At 40.0% G+C, this 18,109-nt stretch overlaps 1 protein-coding gene across 4 annotated transcripts in view; it reads right to left on the bottom strand.

Annotated features, from left to right (window-relative positions):
* The window catches only part of LOC149225757 (alpha-mannosidase-like), a 535,348-nt gene that overhangs the window by 381,183 nt on the left and 136,056 nt on the right, over positions 1-18,109 (bottom strand). For all 4 annotated transcript variants that reach the window (XR_016247700.1, XM_089377304.1, XM_089377305.1 and 1 more), the window contains exon 17: positions 3,250-3,324. Coding sequence is in view for 3 of the 4 variants with exons in the window: in XM_089377304.1 (XP_089233430.1) it covers positions 3,250-3,324 (75 nt within the window). In the remaining variant the exon portion in view is untranslated. The remainder of the gene's footprint in view (positions 1-3,249; positions 3,325-18,109) is intronic.

Here is an 18,109-nt window from a genome sequence, read left to right as displayed (position 1 = left end):
AACCATGTTGAAGGCAATCAACATCCAATAGACCAAGAAGCTTTGAGCAGGAAATCTCGCAGAAGGATATGAAGACTCTGATGAAAGTCCAAAAAAAAAAGGAGACCCTTGACAATGGATATCTTTGGGAGATGTGTCAACATGAATGCAGGATGTTGATGCCTACAGGAAGATGTCATGATGAAGAGCCATATAGTAAGGTACGATTTGATTTAATGTTATGTTTTGATTTCTTGAATAATATTTGGATGAGTGCATGCAGGGCTACTGGAACAAGAGTTGTAAGTACAAGTACAACTGGCATTCATGTGGTGGATGGAAATTCCTGAAAGAAGCATGATGGGAAGGAAGAAGCTATATGACGAAGGTTCTAGATATGTATCAAGAAGGTCACTTTCCATAAAGAAAGGAATGACATGACAAACCAAGAAGGAAAGTGATCGATGGCTGATGCCCTACAAGAAAGAAGCTCAACTGAATTTTATGACATCAAGGAGAGAAGTTGATCAAGCAGCTAAAGGACCCACAAAGAAAAAGTTGTTGATATATAGAAGAGTCCCTAGATAAGAGGGAGCTCTGACAGGTCCGAGTTTGAATTAAGATCACCCCTGATTATAAAGGAATGACATTTGTGTTTTTCCATGTCATGTGTCATGCCTAGACCAGGACTAACAGCCATAAGTCTAGATGAAGGCCATGAATGGAAATTTAGACACATGGTAGACACAACATTCTTGTCTTCACTTGGGAAGAAAGAATGGGAAGATTGGGTAATCATCTGGCATCCGATACTCTTTGAGGATGTGTACAGCATCCAAGAAAAGAGTAGGCAAGAGGACCGATATTCTTTGAGGGCTAGGAACCCAAGATAAGAATGGTCCTAGAAGGTCATACTCAGTGAACACTCGGACGAGTATGTACCTTGAGAGACAATGATGAAAGTGTCTATAAATCATTGGTCTCACCAGCGTTGTAGCTCATGGTCTCGTGGAGAGATGGAGTTGTTAGTCAAGGCCTTGCACTATGACAATGTTGATTGATATGATGCTATACAGATGGGATTACCAATCCGATTCTTCTTATGAGAAATTCTTCAGATTGAGAATGACCAAGTACCATTATAAATACCTCCCTAGTTAAGAGGGAGTGTTGAAGAAAGTGTAACTAGGTTCGGTATTTACAAATGTAATTTTGATCTTTGTACTTGTCAAGAAAAAGAAATATTATTTTTAAATTATGAGAATGAGTTTCTTGCTCATTTCATAGGTCTAGGAAATTCAGAGTCAAAGAGCTCTTCTTGAGCATATATGTAATGTATATAAGTCTACCTAGTGACTAGATTAGCCCTCCAAGACCAGCACAATCCTCATGAAGAAGACAGTAAGCAAAATGATAAAGAGATCAGTCATGTCAGCCTCAAATTGAATTAAATAGACTAAAGAAAGTCATGTCGGCCCAATAAAAAGACAACACTTCACACTGTCACGTCGGCTCAAATACAGAGATGTAACTATTATATATACGCAGTTAGGCTTACCACAGAAAAGCAAGATTTCGGATTCTTCTCTGAAATTCGGATGGGTGCAGTAGGTACAGGAATCTCGGATCAAGGCAGCACAACAGTGTCTTGGATCTCTGAAATTTTGGGCAAGTACAGGACCTCAGATCCTCTCGGATGGGTAAAGGAATCTGAACCTCGCATTACAGAAGGATACATCTCGGATACCCCTGCTATTTCGGGTATAATTTCAGTAAGCAGATTACAGTCTTCTCCTCCTTGGTGGTGACAGTCTAGGGTGCAAGGAAAGACCACAGTCACAATCTCGTTATAGATGTAATGACATAGACCTTAGTGCTGATCACTGTCTCGGTATGTTTGTTATGAAGAAGATGAAGATGATACACTGATCACTGTCTCGACATAATAGTAATCCCACAACAATACTCTCTCAACATACTGTACACAGTTATGATATCGACATAATGATTTTGGTGAAAACAAAGGCATGATGAAGACCTCACTGCATCAATGAAGACATGATGATGATAACAGAGAAGAATGCAGAAATGATCTAGGTAAAGGAACAGCAATGGTGCAACAATAATGACCTCAATGATGCAGCAGTGATGACCTCAATGGTGCAGCAATGATGATGATCTCAGCAGTGTCAAAGATGAGGATTGGTGTCTTGGTCTTGGAGTGGCCTAGTAGGTCAAGGGTCAAGGTCTTGGTATTTGTCAAATGGAATCTCTATAAGAAGAATTGTGTGCGGGTTTTCCTCTCCAAGAGGGAGAGGTTTTGGCCCTGGCAGAAAGCCAAACATCTTGTGTTCTTGTCTCTTTGGTTTTTGGTAGCTATTTGATGAAAAAAGAAACACACTCTAATAATGTCAAAGAGAAGATTGTGCTAAGAAGAAAATTAAAATGACTCACAAATAGTTATCAAGTTAAGAAGAATCACATCAATCCTACTTGCCTTAGATTCTTCAACAGAAGCCAAATCAATATTTATGAAGTATTTAGCACCAAGAAATTTGACAATGAATTCTTCTTTGATGCTCTCTCATTAGTGAATAGACACCATTCATTTCTTATTCTTTGTGAAGAGTACATAGCACCTGAAATTTTCATTTTTTTTGTAAAAGTCTAAAAGTTGATAGGTTTTATTTGGCAGTTTTATTCTTGTTTTCAGAAACCTATTTCCTGGTGTTTCACCAATTCACTGTTGTTTCCTAGTATTCTATCCCAAATTTCCTAACCTTGCTAACCCCAAACATTCCAGTTTGCAGAAACATATTTCTTGTCATCTCCCCTTTTCCATTTTCTACACTCAAGGACACATTGTTCCTAATGGATGGGTGTCACCACTGTCCACTATGCTATGCGTCATTATTTTAATTTTCATAAGCGGAGGACAAACAATTAAACTTTAGAAGGATGATAATCCCTCCAAAAGATCCATATGATTTCTACTAAATTGAAAAGCAATGCAAGGAAATGCTCAAAAATTGTTGCTCTTGCATTTTCATTGAAAAGGTTTGAATAAAGGACAAAGTAAGACAAATATGAACCATTTGGAAGAAACTTCAACATGTCTAATGATGCAAAAACCAAATTCTTTAAAGTTCAATGAGTTTCATAAACACGTATAAGAAACCTACTTCAAACAAACAGCACCTGACATTTAAATTTTAATTTCACTCACATAAAAAATATTCAAAATGTATAACATCTCAAAATAAGACTTACTTGGATTCTTTTCTCGCCAGTGTTGCCATCACTTCCATTATACCAGCAAAATGACTGCTCGACAGGAAGGGATACCTAGATAATATGAAAATTATTTAAGATCGCACTTATTTAATCCAAAATTAAAAGGAAGAGAATGGAAGAACATATTACTGATTCTAGGTAACTTGGTATTAGCTAAATCTACTGAAACATTCATTCTATCTACTTCGCACATCTTTAAACACTCTGCTTAAGATACAGATAGCTCCTTCGCATGCACTTATAACACAACAGATGATTCTCATAACCCAATCGATAGTTTTCAGCCCATATTGTAGTTGGCCTTATTGAAAGATAATATGGAACTCATGTAGTGCATATGCATATGGCTTGCGACATAAACAGAGAGAGTCTTTTAACTTTCCTTCAATGGACGATAAAAATCTCGCCTAGGTATTTGGTACTTATCGCAATCAATAGTTTTAAAAGGTATTCTAATTGATCTTCTTGGCAAGATAACATAGAACTCATTTTCGTAGATGAGCTTGAAACATAAATGAAGAGAAACCATATTTTCATTTGGTTTGAGCACTAATAGGGTGTAATGGATCTGACTTGAAAATATATAAAATGCAAATATGCCCAATACTGCAAATAACCCCAAGAGATATACAAGAATATAAAATCAAAATGTTTCTCTTTATTAATATCAAAACCCTTGAGGTAGGTTAACACCATACAATCACTCCTTAAAGAAGGAGAGCACTCCATAAGCCATATGCTTATCAATACAATATTCCTTGACACCTCTCAATGGGGAGTCTCTAGCCTTTATATAGGCTTCATACCTACAATACCATGGGTAATTACCATGGGTCTCTCAATACCATAAATCCATTACAATGGGCTTATTACATTATTCTCTAACTACTTGTGGTCCCTTACATAATGTGGGTTAACCACTTTATTTATTAAGTATTGCCCATTATTACATCACATTGTTACATTATTCCCATGGATACCTCCCTTTGTACCCCATATGATGCAGGAGCATCTGACCACCCTTAATCAAAATTGAAATTTTGAGCTGTGAAGGGGGAAAGGGGAAACGTAGACAATCATTGTAAACCGGGGTGAATTCTGTTCAAACAGAGCTAAATTGATGGAATTGATAAGTCTCTAGAAGACTTGATTAAATGTAATTATCTGCCATAGAAAGATTTAGGGGTTTGATTGAGAGATTGTGGGAGAAACTCATGGATCGTAAACGATCCCTCCCTTTGTAATTTCCTATATAAGAGAGTCTGTGTTGTGTGAAATGGATATATAGGATACAATGTAGCCACAGGGGAATTTGTGACTAAGGCCGTGAGGCCTTAGCCTATAATCGAATTATGTATATAATTGAAATATGTGTGTTATCTGTATTTTGTGTGTCTGTGTGTTGTTTTACCTATAATCTGGATGTATGCGATGGAAGAGCTAAATTTCGTGTGACAGGTTATTGATCGACCATCGATCACTATAAGGATCGATGGCGATCCAATGATAATACGATATCATAGAGTGAGCTGTTGTATGAGTAATGTGAGTGCCTTAGGCAAAGTATGGCAGAGTTAAGTCTGTGTGTAATGCGAATTCCATCAATCAGCGACTACTCAATAACCGTTGGATTTGAGAAGATCAACAATGGAGGAGAGTGTTCAATCGCAACTGGAGTCGATTGATCAACATAGTGGGAACCGTCGGATCAGCTAGATTGACGGATAATAACGATGGAAGAGGAATGGCGGAGGAAACATCGTAGTCGTCTGATGGGAGGAGATCCACGGTGAAACTTGCGAGCAAGTTATCTCGGCTAGCAGACCCGAGAAAATCATCCAAAAGATTTTAAACTTCAGGGTGATCGGACCGTCCGTTTAATGACGATCGAACGCATATCACATGCAAACAAAAGCGGTTTTTAATTCCAAAAACGGACGCGATGAGGGTTTATACAACGAGATTAAAACCTCGTTGAGTTCTGTTCATCCAGGTCGTTCGTTGCTGGATTGATCGGACGGTAATCACACGCAAACATGTGCGTGGGTTAACGAACCTGAGTGGACCCAATAGATTTATCAAAGAGAGTTTTAATTTATTTGGGTTCCGGTCATAAACGTTCAAAGGACCGTTGGGTGATTGGTCGGGTTTCATTGTGTTTCCACCAGTTATAATGCTTCTGATGTATATGTGGGCCCATAACCCACACGTCCACACACTAATTTTGTAAAGATGCAGCTTTGTTGCGTAAAAGCGGCTTAGTTGTCATCAAGTTTTGGTATCAGAGCAGAAGAAGATTCTGCGTGCAAAAGGAGGTACAGTCATGTTAAAGATTGGAAAGTTTTTGGTCTTATTCTTGTCGTACAGATAGCGGCAGAAGAAAGTGAGAAGATTGCAGCAACCTAGAGCCAAGAGTGTTCAATTGGTTCCAGAGGAAAGAACTAGAGAGATGCCGAAAGACTGAGCTCAGAGGAGAGAAGCTTAGTGAGACATGTGTAGCAAGAAAAGGACTTGTTACTGCAGAGGTTTTGTTGCAGCTCACGGAAAGTTCATAAAGGCAATTCCATAGAGGATGTGGGTAGAATTGCTAAGGGAAGACCAGAAGCATATGACCAGGAGGTCATAAATGTTTGTACCCTGGGAGTCTGATGCAGGAGCATCTGACCACCCTTAATCAAAATTGAAATTTTGCGTTGTGAAGGGGGAAACGTGAACAATCATTGTAAACCGGGGCAAATTCTGTTCAAACAGAGCTAAATTGATGGAATTGATAAGTCTCTAGAGACTTGATTAAATGTAATTATCTGCCATAGAAAGATTTTGGGTTTGATTGAGCGATTGTGGGAGAAACTCATGGATCGTAAATGATCCATCTATCTGTAATTTCCTATATAAGAGAGTTTGTGTTGTATGAAATGGATATATAGGATACAATGTAGCTGCAGGGGAATTTGTGACTAATGCCATGAGGCCTTAGCCTGTAATCGAATTATGTATATAATTGGAATATGTGTATTATCTGTATTTTGTGTGTCTGTGTGTTGTTTTACCTATAATCTGGATGTGTGCGATGGAAGAGCTAAATTTCTTGTGACAGGTTATTGATCGACCACCGATCACTATAAGGATCGATGGTGATCCAATGATAATACGATATCATAGAGTGACCTATTATATGAGTAATGTGAGTGCCTTAGGCAAAGTATGGCAGAGTTAAGTCTCTGTGTAATGCAAATTCCATCAATCAGCGACTACTCAATAACTGTTGGATTTGAGAATATCAACGATGGAGGAGAGTGTTCAATCGCAACTGGAGTCGATTGATCAACACAGCGGGAACCGTCGAATCAGTGAGATCAAAGGATAATAACGATGGAAGAGGAATGGCAGAGGAAACATCGTAGCCATCCGATGGGAGGAGATCCACGGTGATCGCGTGGAAACTTGCGAGCAAGTTATCTCGGCTAGCGGACCCGAGAAAATCATCCAAAAGAGTTTAAACTTTAGGGTGATCGGACCATCCGTTTAATGGCGATCAGATGCATATCGCGTGCAAACAAGCGCGGCCATTAATTCCAAAAACGAACGCGATGAGGGTTTATACAACAAGATTAAAACCTCGTTGAGTTCCAGCCATCCAGACTGTTTGTTGGTGGATTGATCGGACGATAATCGCGCGCGAACATGTGCGTGGGTTAATGGACTTGAGCGGACCCAATAGATTTATCAAAGAGAGTTTTAATTTATTTGGGTTCCGGTCATAAACGTTCAAAGGATCGTTGGGTGATTGGTTGGGTTTCGTTGTGTTTCAACCAATTATAATGCTTCCGATGTATACGTGGGCCCATAAGCCATAGGTCCACACACTAATTTTGTAAAGATGCAGCTTTGTTGCGTAAAAGCGACTTAGCTGTCATCACCATATTATCCCCCCTAGGTATGCTACATTCCCTTTGTACCCCATATTATCCCTCCTAGGTATACTACACAGGGAGACAAGTTCAAGGTATGGATTTGGCCTGCATGCATGAGTGTGTAAGAAAGGAAACACGCTTGGTGGTCATCAACTACCAGGATAACAATTATTGTCCCAGTATGACAATAAAATGCTAAGCAATAGCATACATGAATGGCATGAATCATCATACTTTGCTAGTTACATGTTTACAATTAAGATATTGATTAGTTTCATTAACAACTTCCCCTCTTGTGAATGAACAATGTGCTCACTCCTCTACCACATGATACTGATCAGAATTGTTGATCATTTGGGAAATTGTTGACTTCATTTGGCTCGCCCATGTGCCTTGAAAATCACCCGTACTAAAAAATGACACAATCACACTCACTCAAATCAGGTCAAAACAGGGCCAAACTAGCAAGTCTTCCAAACACTGAGTCACCCTCAATGATCAAAATCGGTTGCAACTGGTGCCATTTGCTACAGGTTTTGTTCCTATTTGTTACATTTTATATAAAATGCAGATTACATTTGTGGTAAATAATGGCTATTGGAAAATATAACTGATATTTTAAAACTAATAGCAGATCGGAATATTTTATGAAAACATTCATAGAGAGAATAATATTGAAGTACATCAGTGACAAAATTATTTAAGTATTATATAATTGCAAACTATCTAGCATTAGTTTTCGAATTATTCGCCAATCAGAGTTATCTCGGGTGGTTGGGTAGAATGGCTGTTATCTTCCCCACCAAGAATCAAATCCCTGCTAGTGACATGATGAACAATAATGCCTTGATAATTATTGTTGTAATGGCTTTGTGCCTATGAATATTGTTGTATTGGCTTCAAGCCTTGTGAACTCAAGTGAGTATTGTGGGCTGGTCTGATACTAGCAACCTCACTCTAGCCCTCAGAATGAGAGGGAGGTTGATTTCTTTCCTCGGATGTAAAAGAAAACAAAAATCAGATTATTTGTCTTCATGGCTTCAGTTTATACAAGTTAAACTCTATTCTTTTCCAAGAGAAAAAACTGTTTATTCATTTTTTTCAACAGAAAACATTATATCCGCACAAAGTGCATTGAGATACAGCCTTCAAGTTTTGCTATAACCTACATCAGGTATCCAGTTCTATTGTTGGATCTACCTGAAGCAACAAAACTGTAGCTTGTTGACTTTTAATGTAAAATACACAAGGGGTAGCTTGTTGACTTTTAATGTAAAATACACAAGGGTATTTACAAATAATATTTTATTAATAGTATGAAATGTACAAGGAATATTGAATGTTACAATGAGGGCCTGCTTATATACCTAGGCAGGTGCTCTTTCATAAATCGTCATGTCCATTAAGACATACCTCTTCACTAACTAATCATTAATTAACTATAATTATGATTTATTATTCTTTTATCTATATTTATTCTATTTTACATGAATTATATTCATAACATTGCCACTTCCTTCAAAAGCTGTCCTCAAAGCTTTAATGCTTACAATTTTCTTCACCTTGTGTTTGTCATCTCGATATGTATAATTCGTCAATTGTCTTAGCATGTATAGCTCGTCAGTAATATTCCCTTGGAGTTGTTTTTTTTTACCAAATAATAATATTTTTTTAATTATTATTATTATTATTATTTTCAATAATTTAAATTGTATAACTTATATTAATTTATAAAATATGTAACTTAACTGTATCACCACAAGAAGTCGGATCCGTTGGCTGATCATGGAATAAATGTCGGTTTGGTTGACCATTGGCTGAGTGGTGCGGTGGCAAAGACAGGAGGATAACAGCGTCGTGGGAGTTTCGGCAGAGTGGTTGTTGACCAACGGAACAGGGAGAACACGTCAAGGACGGCATAGCTGTCAGTGAATGCAGAACAGAACAGGGGTGGTCATTAGTCAGTCGTTGGGCAGAGACTTGAACGGCAGGAGCATGATGGTAGACGGGACAATGGGAGCACACGACAGAGGGGACGGCGAGAGCCGGAGTGTGTGGCACAAAGGTGACAGTGCACTCCTCACGTTTGGTTGTGTTGTAGTACTCAACAACCCCCCATTTAGCTTTATTTTAGCTATATAATGAATTATGGGAACCCTTTTGAATTTTTATAATAACTCTTTAGTTCTAATAAAATAAGGCAATTTTTTTTATTTTTGTAAATAAAATACCCTCTCACATAAAGGTTTCTATTATTGGAACCCACATATCGGAAATCCAACCTTACAAGTATTACAATTCATGAAAACCCGATATGCCTTTTGTTATTTAAATAATGCATTATCGGAGGAGTTATATCGGATCACTGAAATATCATAACATTCCTTATAGGAAAGTTACGATAAAAACATTCCCCGATAAAACTTTCCCGATATATAACATAAAGTAAATGGGCCTTTCCTTTTTATTGAATATTTTAAAGAACCATCGGCCCCACAATATTGCCACTTGGCATATTGGAAACTCCCAAATATTGTAGCTTTATAACAAGCGTCACTCAAAACCTCTAATATCTCAAACCTCCGATATCTGATATCTCTAATACTTAACACTTTTTCTATCTCAAAAGTTTCTGATATCACAATGTTCTGATGCCTCACACTCCCGATATCTGATATCTCTGATGCTCCTCCCCTTCGATATCTCAATACTTAGATATTCCCGTCTTTACTCATATCGGGACTTTTCATATTGGAGTTGGGAATGTTACTCTTCAATTGAATCAGGGTAACACCATTCATCTACAAGAAGTACTATATGTACCTGATCTAAAGAAGAACCTGGTATCTATCTTGGTGATGGAGGACAAAGTATTCAAGGTGGCATTCATCGATGGAAAGGTACGTGTGTGGAATAAAAATGTCAAAGATGCATTCACACTTGGCTTCAGGGTTGATAGCTTATATCAAGTTGGAGGAAGCCCATTGGGCGTTATGTCTTGCGACACATCACTTCAATCCGAATTATGGTACCAGAGGTTTGCTCATCTACATTATAAGGCTCTACACGATGCAAGGAAGATGGTCATAGGTATGCACAAATTTAAACTAGAACATGAAGGTGTATGTCAGGGGTGTGCCTAAGGAAAGCATACAAGGGGACCATTCCCCTCAAGTGATAGCAAGACTACTGACATATTGCAATTGATTCATTTTGATCTATCTAGTGCAATGCCTGTGAACTCATTGGGAGGATACTTATATTATGCAACCTTTATAGATGATTTCTCTCGCAAGACTTGGATATATTTCTTGAAGAAGAAGGACGAAGTATTCTCATGGTTCCGTTCTTTCAAAGCTTTGGTCGAAAATCAAACCGGGAAGAAGATCAAAATATTGAGGACCGATAATGGAACCGAATACGAATCAAATGAGTTCAAAGATTATTGTAGAGAAGCTGGCATTAAGAGGGAGACTACTACCGCATATACTCCTGAGCAAAATGGTGTTGCTGAAAGGAAGAACCATTCTATCGTAGAAGCCACTCGTGCCATGCTTCATGATCAAAGCCTTCTGAAGTTCTTATGGACCGAAGCTGCAAACACTGCCATGTATGTTCAAAATAGATGCCCTCATCAAGCGTTGGACTCCAAGACTCTCGAAGAAGTTTTCACCGGTAAGAAACCTGATGTTTCTCACTTTAGAATTTTTGGTAGCCCCGTATATTTTAGAATGCTCTGGACAAATGTCTCCCACTCCTCGGAGACTGCGTTTAGAGCGGTCCTCACCAACATCTCCTCATCCGGCGTGGCCCCTATGGAAGTCAGTTGGTCCCGGATCTCCTTCAATCTCCCGAGGAAGTGATCTATTTGCTCCCCCTTCTGCATCTGGTATGACCGCAGTTGATTCTCAAGTAACATCTTCCTCTGCACGGAAGTATGCTGGTACAACTTCTTCAAGGCGTCCCACATTTCCTTTGCCGTCTCCTTCTCGGCAATATGTTGGACCACATGATCCTTGACCCCATCAAGGATGATGCATTTTGCCTTGGCCATTGCCTCCTCGTACTTCTCATTATCAGTCGGGTCAACTAGGATAGCCATTGTTCTCAAGGCGAAGGCCTTGATGCGATGTCTATCTAGAATGGATAGGATCTTGGCCTTTCAGACCACAAAGTTGGACGCCCCGTCCAGCGTGTCCTGATCCCTCAGCCCATTCATGGCCATCTCTCTTCTCTTCCTGTTGACTCCTCCAAGTCTCTACTTCCCTCTGGAAGTTCTCTCTTCGACTCCCTCTGAGTCGCTACTTCTCGTCTAGAAGTTCTCCGCTAGACTCCCTCTGAGTCTCGATTTCCCTCCTGGAAATCCGCCTGCCAACCGTCGAGTCGCACCTCTCTGATCTCCTATGCACCTACAACACTGATCTAGATTCCTTGGCCTTGGTAGCGGCTCCCTTGACCTTGGTTTTGCCCTGTTAGGTATTGTTTTGCCCACAGTACCCCACCAGCTTCACTCCTGCAAACTGCCCACAACTTCCTATGCCCCAGCAACTGAAGGACTGAGCCTCTAGGCTTTGCGCAATCCCGGCACTGGCAAAAATGCTCCCTTAGCCAACTACGTCAACCCTCTTGGTCTCTGCGTGAGCCTTTTTCTACCCTCCTCAGCCTTTGCACTGGCCTCTCTCTGGCCCGGACTGATGACACAGTCCCTCTGTGTCAACCCTTCTTCTGTCGCTTTTTGCAAGGATCAACTTTTGTCACTCAGGACAGCTGATTCTGCTGCAAATGCTCTACTTCAACTGATGCCTTCAGCTCTCCTGTGATCTGCAACCACACTCTGATACCATGTTGAAATTTCTAAGTCTATCCGTTAGAAATTTTATCTATATTCTTCTGGTTTATTTCTCCTACTTGTTAATTACAAACAAGTTATTTAAACATATAAACATCGAAATAAACACAATACAGTCTCAACCATCTACAGATCAACAGCTGAAAGAAATAGCAAACACACAAGTGACACCGTTATTTTTGGACAACTCGTCCCCAGAAAAACCCAATGCGGGAAAACCGATGCAGCAATTCTGAGGGTTTATTTTATTATGCAATCTATCCTTGAGTACAACTGGGTGCCAAACTAGCTCAGCCGACACAGAAAAATAGCCGACAGTAATACCTCTCTATTCGGAAGCAGGTATTCAGAAAACCTGCCCCACGAAACCCTCTCCAGCACCACTGAAACACTGCGTCAGCCTTAGAACCTTCTGCGTCAGCCCTCTGAGGCACTACGCAACCTCTACAGCCCTCTGCGTCACTCCTGTTGCCCTTTGCATGGATGACGCAGGCCCTCTGGCCTTTGCGTTGTCCTAGCTAGCCTTTGCATGGCCTGCTCTAGCTTCTGTGTCTGCCTATCTGCCTCTGTGTTGGTCTCTCGGCACTATCCCTGCCTCACTGCCCAGTACTCACTGCCCCTCGCTGCAAACTGGTCGCTAATTCGACTTTACTTAGCAAACGCCGCTCTAGTAAATCGAATGACTAATCACTTTGGTGTGTTCTCCAACTGACCCTCAAGCCTCCTCTTATACTTTTCATGTTGGTCCTTCAACGGCCGAGATTACATCTCTAATCAACGACTAAGATTAGATTTGGCTTGATCCATTTTTTTTAGAACCTTCTAACCCAGTTTTATATTAATACCCATTAACATTTTATTTTTCCTAAGTTTAGACTTAGGAACTCCATTAAAAATATTAATTATTTTAATATCTCCTCAACCATGTAGAATCTGTCCAAACCATTTCTAAGTCTTGGAGATCTCATGTGCTTTAGCCTCTCCACCAGCTTTTATGGCTAGAGCACATCTGATGCTACCCCAAATCAACATGACTGTGTTAGGGTTGGCTGCAAAGTTGACTTTTGTTGACGAGTTTTGACTGGACTTTTTTGGACTGTTTTTGGGCTAATTAGACTTCTTGTTGGAGGACGAAGTTCACTGGGTTTGTTCGACCTGAATTGAAGAAGAAATCTTCCTTGTTGACCAGCGTCGAATTTTTGGTTAGGGCTTACTGTTTCTGTTGTTTGATTGATCAGATTTTCACTGTAATTGGACAAGTGAATATTATACATTGTACTCTCTCTCTGCTGAACTTTTGAAGAATTATAAGAAGAATTGATCAAGGGTTTCTCCACATTGGGCTTTGTCCATCGCTGGTGCCAGATCTTATGTCCTCTTGTCTTGGATTGTCTTCTACTGTGATTGTTTATGTTCTATCTGCATTTTACTATCATGTTGATTTTATTGCTATATTGGATATTGATATTGGGCTAATAAAGAAATTGAAGTAAAATTGCTCCAAGGATAGAACATACCATTGTTATCCTAAAATTAACATGGTATCAGAGTTGAGGTGAAGACAAAGCCCAAGCAAGAGTGAGAAGAGCAATCACCAAGAGGGCAATCACTAATCAAAGACAAGATTCAATGGCTTCCACATCCTACTTCAAGTCTGATGATAAGATTCATGATAAGTATGATTATCATGCATGGAGGATGTCTCTTGATTTGACATTAGAAGAGCAAGATGTGATGGATTATGTGCAGGGAAAGATTTCAGAACCTCCTTCTAATGCACTGGTTGCTGCTAAAACCAAATACAAGAAGGGTGAAGTCAAAGCCAAGAAGATCATCAGGGATTCTATTCGTAAGCATTTAGTTACTTACATTTCCAATTTGAACACTTCAAAGGAGATATATGACAGGTTGGTTGGCATGTTCAAATCTAGCAATGCAAATCAAATTCTTTTCCTTGAGAACATGCTGAAGGATATAAACAGAGGAAGAAATGAAGATATTCAATCCTACTTCATGAGGATTACTAAGATAAAAAATGATCTTCTTTCTATTGGAGAAGTTATTGCTGATAGGGAGCTTACCCTCATTTCCCTTGGAGGACTCCCTCATGAATGGCACTTGTTCAACACTACTATTCTTAAAAACGACAGCATTCCAAGTTTTGAAGAATTGTTGACTAGGTGCTCTCAAGAAGAAACAAGTATGATGGAACAAGATATGCCTTCAAATAGGAATTATCCCACTACATTCTCCGCTCATGCTAAAAAGAAGAACAATGCAGGTTCAAAGAAGCAATGTCAAGGAAGGCTGGGTTTCAAAAATGGAAGGAAGGAAAGATGCTTCATTTGCAACATGTTTGATCACTATGCTAGGGAGTGTCCTAATAGAAGGGATACACCTCATGATGATGACAACCACAACAACGACAATTTCAAGGGCAACAACAATCAAAGGAATAGCAGATTCAACAACCAAGGTAAAAGGAATGCTCACGCTTCTCATCAAGGAAATGGTCGCCCTTCCAAGAGATCAAGAAACACCAAATATGATGAATCTAATGTTGTTGATAACAAGCAAAAAGAATTATGTCTTATATCTGCCCTTTCTACTGCATCTCCTCCGGACACTTTGGGAAATTGGTTGATTGATAGTGGTGCCTCAACGCACTTCACCGGGTATAAAGAAGCCCTTTCAAATATGATTGAAAGGGATACAAATCTAGAAATTATCCTTGGAGACAATGCCACCAATCCCATGAAGGGAGTTGGGAATGTTACTCTTCAATTGAATCAAGGTAACACCATTCATCTACAAGAAGTACTATATGTACCTAATCTAAAAAAGAACCTGGTATCTATCTCGATGATGGAGGACAAAGGATTCAAGGTGGCATTCATCGATGGAAAGGTACTTGTGTGGATTAAAAATTTCAAAGTGCATTCACACTTGTCTTCAGGGTTGATAGCCTATATCAAGTTGGAGGAAGCCCATTGGGAGCTATGCCTTGCGACACATCACTTCAATCCGAATTATGGCACTGAAGGTTTGCTCATCTACATTATAAGGCTCTACCCGATGCAAGGAAGATGGTGACAGGTATGCCCGAATTTAAAGTAGAACATGAAGGTGTTTGTTAGGGGTGTGCCGAAGGAAAGCATACAAGGGGACCATTCCCCTCAAGTGATAGCAAGACTACTGACATATTGCAATTGATTCATTCTGATCTATCTGGTGCAATGCCTGTGAACTCATTGGGAGGATACTTATATTATGCAACCTTTATAGATGATTTCTCTCACAAGACTTGGATATATTTCTTGAAAAAGAAGGACAAAGTATTCTCATGGTTCTATTCTTTCAAAACTTTGGTCGAAAATCAAACCAGGAAGAAGATCAAAATATTGAGGACTAATAATGGAACTGAATACGAATCAAATGAGTTCAAAGATTGTTGTAGAGAAGTTGGCATTAAGAGGGAGACTACTACCGCATATACTCTTGAGCAAAATTATGTTACTGAAAGGAAGATTCGTTCTATCGTAGAAGCCACTTGTGCCATGCTTCATGATCAAATCCTTCCAAAGTTCTTATGGGCCGAAGCTACAAATACCGACGTGTATGTTCAAAATAGATGCCTTCATCAAGCGTTGGACTCCAAGACTCCTGAAGAAGTTTTCACCAGTAAGAAACTTGTTGTTTCTCACTTTAGAATTTTTGGTAGCCCCGTATATTTTCATGTGTCGAAAGAAAAGAGAAGCAACTTGGATGCTTCTAGGAAGAAAGGAACATTTGTGAGCTACAGTGAAACTTCTAAGGCATATAGAACCTATGTGCCTGGTGAAAGAGAAGCGGAGATAACTCATGATGTCACTTTCGATGAGGATATTGCCCTTGGGAAGATTAGTAACCTTCCTCTTCCAAGGAAGGACAAAGAAGCAGATTCCAGAAAGAAGGGAGAACCGTAGGATGAGCAGATGACCGATGTTGAAGAACCAATGGATCCCAATGATCCACCCCCTCATGAGCCCTCCTCCTCGAAAAGGAGACCCTCAAGGCTTAGGGAGACTCTCGAAGATGCCGAGAGACATGTTGCACTTGGGGTGACATTTCGTGAAAGCAAGAAGCCAAATAGGTACCAAGGGTACTTAACTGCTATGAGCACCATTGTTCAATCTGAGCCTTGCACATTCGAAGAAGCTGCCAAACACTAGGTTTGGAAGGATGTAATGAACGAAGAGTATGAGTTGATTATGAAGAATGATGTCTGGGATGTGGTTCCTAGACACAAGGACAAAGCCGTTGTCACCTCGAAATGGCTCTACAAGATCAAGCATGGAGCTAATGGAAGCGCTGAAAAGTTCAAGGCCAGATTCATTGCTCGAGGCTTCTCTCAAAAGGAAGGTGTAGATTATGATGAGATATTTGCACTTGTTGCCCGCTACACCACCATCCGTTCGATTATAGCCCTTGCTGCCTCGCAATGATGGAATCTTCATCAGATGGATGTCAAGACTGCCTTCTTGCATGGCTCACTTAAGGAGGAAGTCTATGTAGAAATACTTGAGGGGTTCAAAGTTCAAGATCATCAGACACATGTATGCAGGTTGAAGAAAGCCCTCTATGGGTTGAAGCAAGAACCCCGGGCTTGGTATGAAAGGATCGATAGCTATCTAATGAGGTTGGGATTTACAACAAGTGAAGTTGATCTGAACCTTTACTTTAAGGTTGAGAATGATAAACCTCTCATCTTGGTACTCTATGTAGATGATCTCTTTCTGACAGGTGCAGACCCTCTTATTCATCAATGTAAGAGGGAGTTGGCTTCCGAATTCGAGATGAAGGAGGTAGGGCTGATGCACTACTTCCTAGGGTTGTAGGTCTGGCAAAAGCCAGGCGATATTTTCCTTTCTCAAGGAAAATACATTGTGAAGATTCTTGAAAGATTTGGGATGGTGAACTGCAAGTTTGTGACTACTCCGATGGAACTTAACTTCAGGAAGTTATGCGGAAGTGTTGTTGGGCCCGATTTGGAAAATCCTTCTGAGTATCGTCAAGTTGTCAACTCGTGGGGGCCCTAATGTTCTTGGTGAACTCTCGTCCGGACATATGTTTTGCAGTGAATACATGAGCTAGTTTATGGTCGAGCCTCATCACATAGATTGGATTACTACCAAGAATCTCTTGAGATATCTTCGGGGCACAATCACTTATGCACTGAGATACACTATCGAGAATGTGATACTCCGTGGTTACTCTGATGCAAACTAGGTTGGCAGTATGGTGGATCGTAGAAGCACATCTGGATGTTGCTTCTCTCTAGGTTCTGCTTCGATATCATGGATGAGCATGAAGCAGAAGCCAATTGCCTTGAGCAACGCTGAGGCTTAATTTATTGTTGCTAGTTTGGCCTCCTGTGAAGCTATTTGGTTGAGGAAACTCTTTAGTGAGGTGTTTGGACATGTGCTGGATACCACTGTGATCTTCTACGACAATCAAAGTGGGATTTGTCTTTCAGAGAATCCCGTGTTTCATGATCGCTCCAAGCATATTGATATCAGGTACCACTTTATTCGGGATATGGTACAATGGGGAGCAATAAGGCTCCAACACATTGGGATTGATGATCAGGTCGTTGATATTCTTACGAAGACCCTGGGGAAGGTCAAATTCTTGACCGTCCATGAATGACTTGGAGTCGTGTAGAGACCCTCTTATGAGGGTCCCGTATGAGATGGATGTTGAGCTTGTTGATTTTGGGTACATCGGATGTGCTCTAGCTCCGAAATTTGGTGCAGTCGCTAAAACACATGAGATCTCCAGAACCCAGAAATAGTTTGGAGAAATTCTACCCAAATGAGGAGTTATTAAAATAATTAATATTTTTAATGGGTTCCTAAGTCTAAACTTAGGAAAATAAAAATATTAATGCGTATTAATAAGAATATGGTTGAGAAGGTTCTAAGTGACGAGGATCAAGTTGTTTTAATCTTAGCTGTTGATTAGGGACTTAATCTCGGTCGTTGATTCATCAACAGGAGAAGTATAAGAGGAGGCTTGAGGGTCAGTTGGAGAT

The sequence above is a fragment of the Pinus tabuliformis genome, chromosome J, assembly GCF_031772625.1.
Source record: "Pinus tabuliformis cultivar Carrire ecotype Pingquan chromosome J, CPIR1, whole genome shotgun sequence".
Taxonomy (NCBI): Eukaryota; Viridiplantae; Streptophyta; class Pinopsida; order Pinales; family Pinaceae; genus Pinus; species Pinus tabuliformis.
This window is presented reverse-complemented; position numbering and strand designations above follow the sequence as displayed.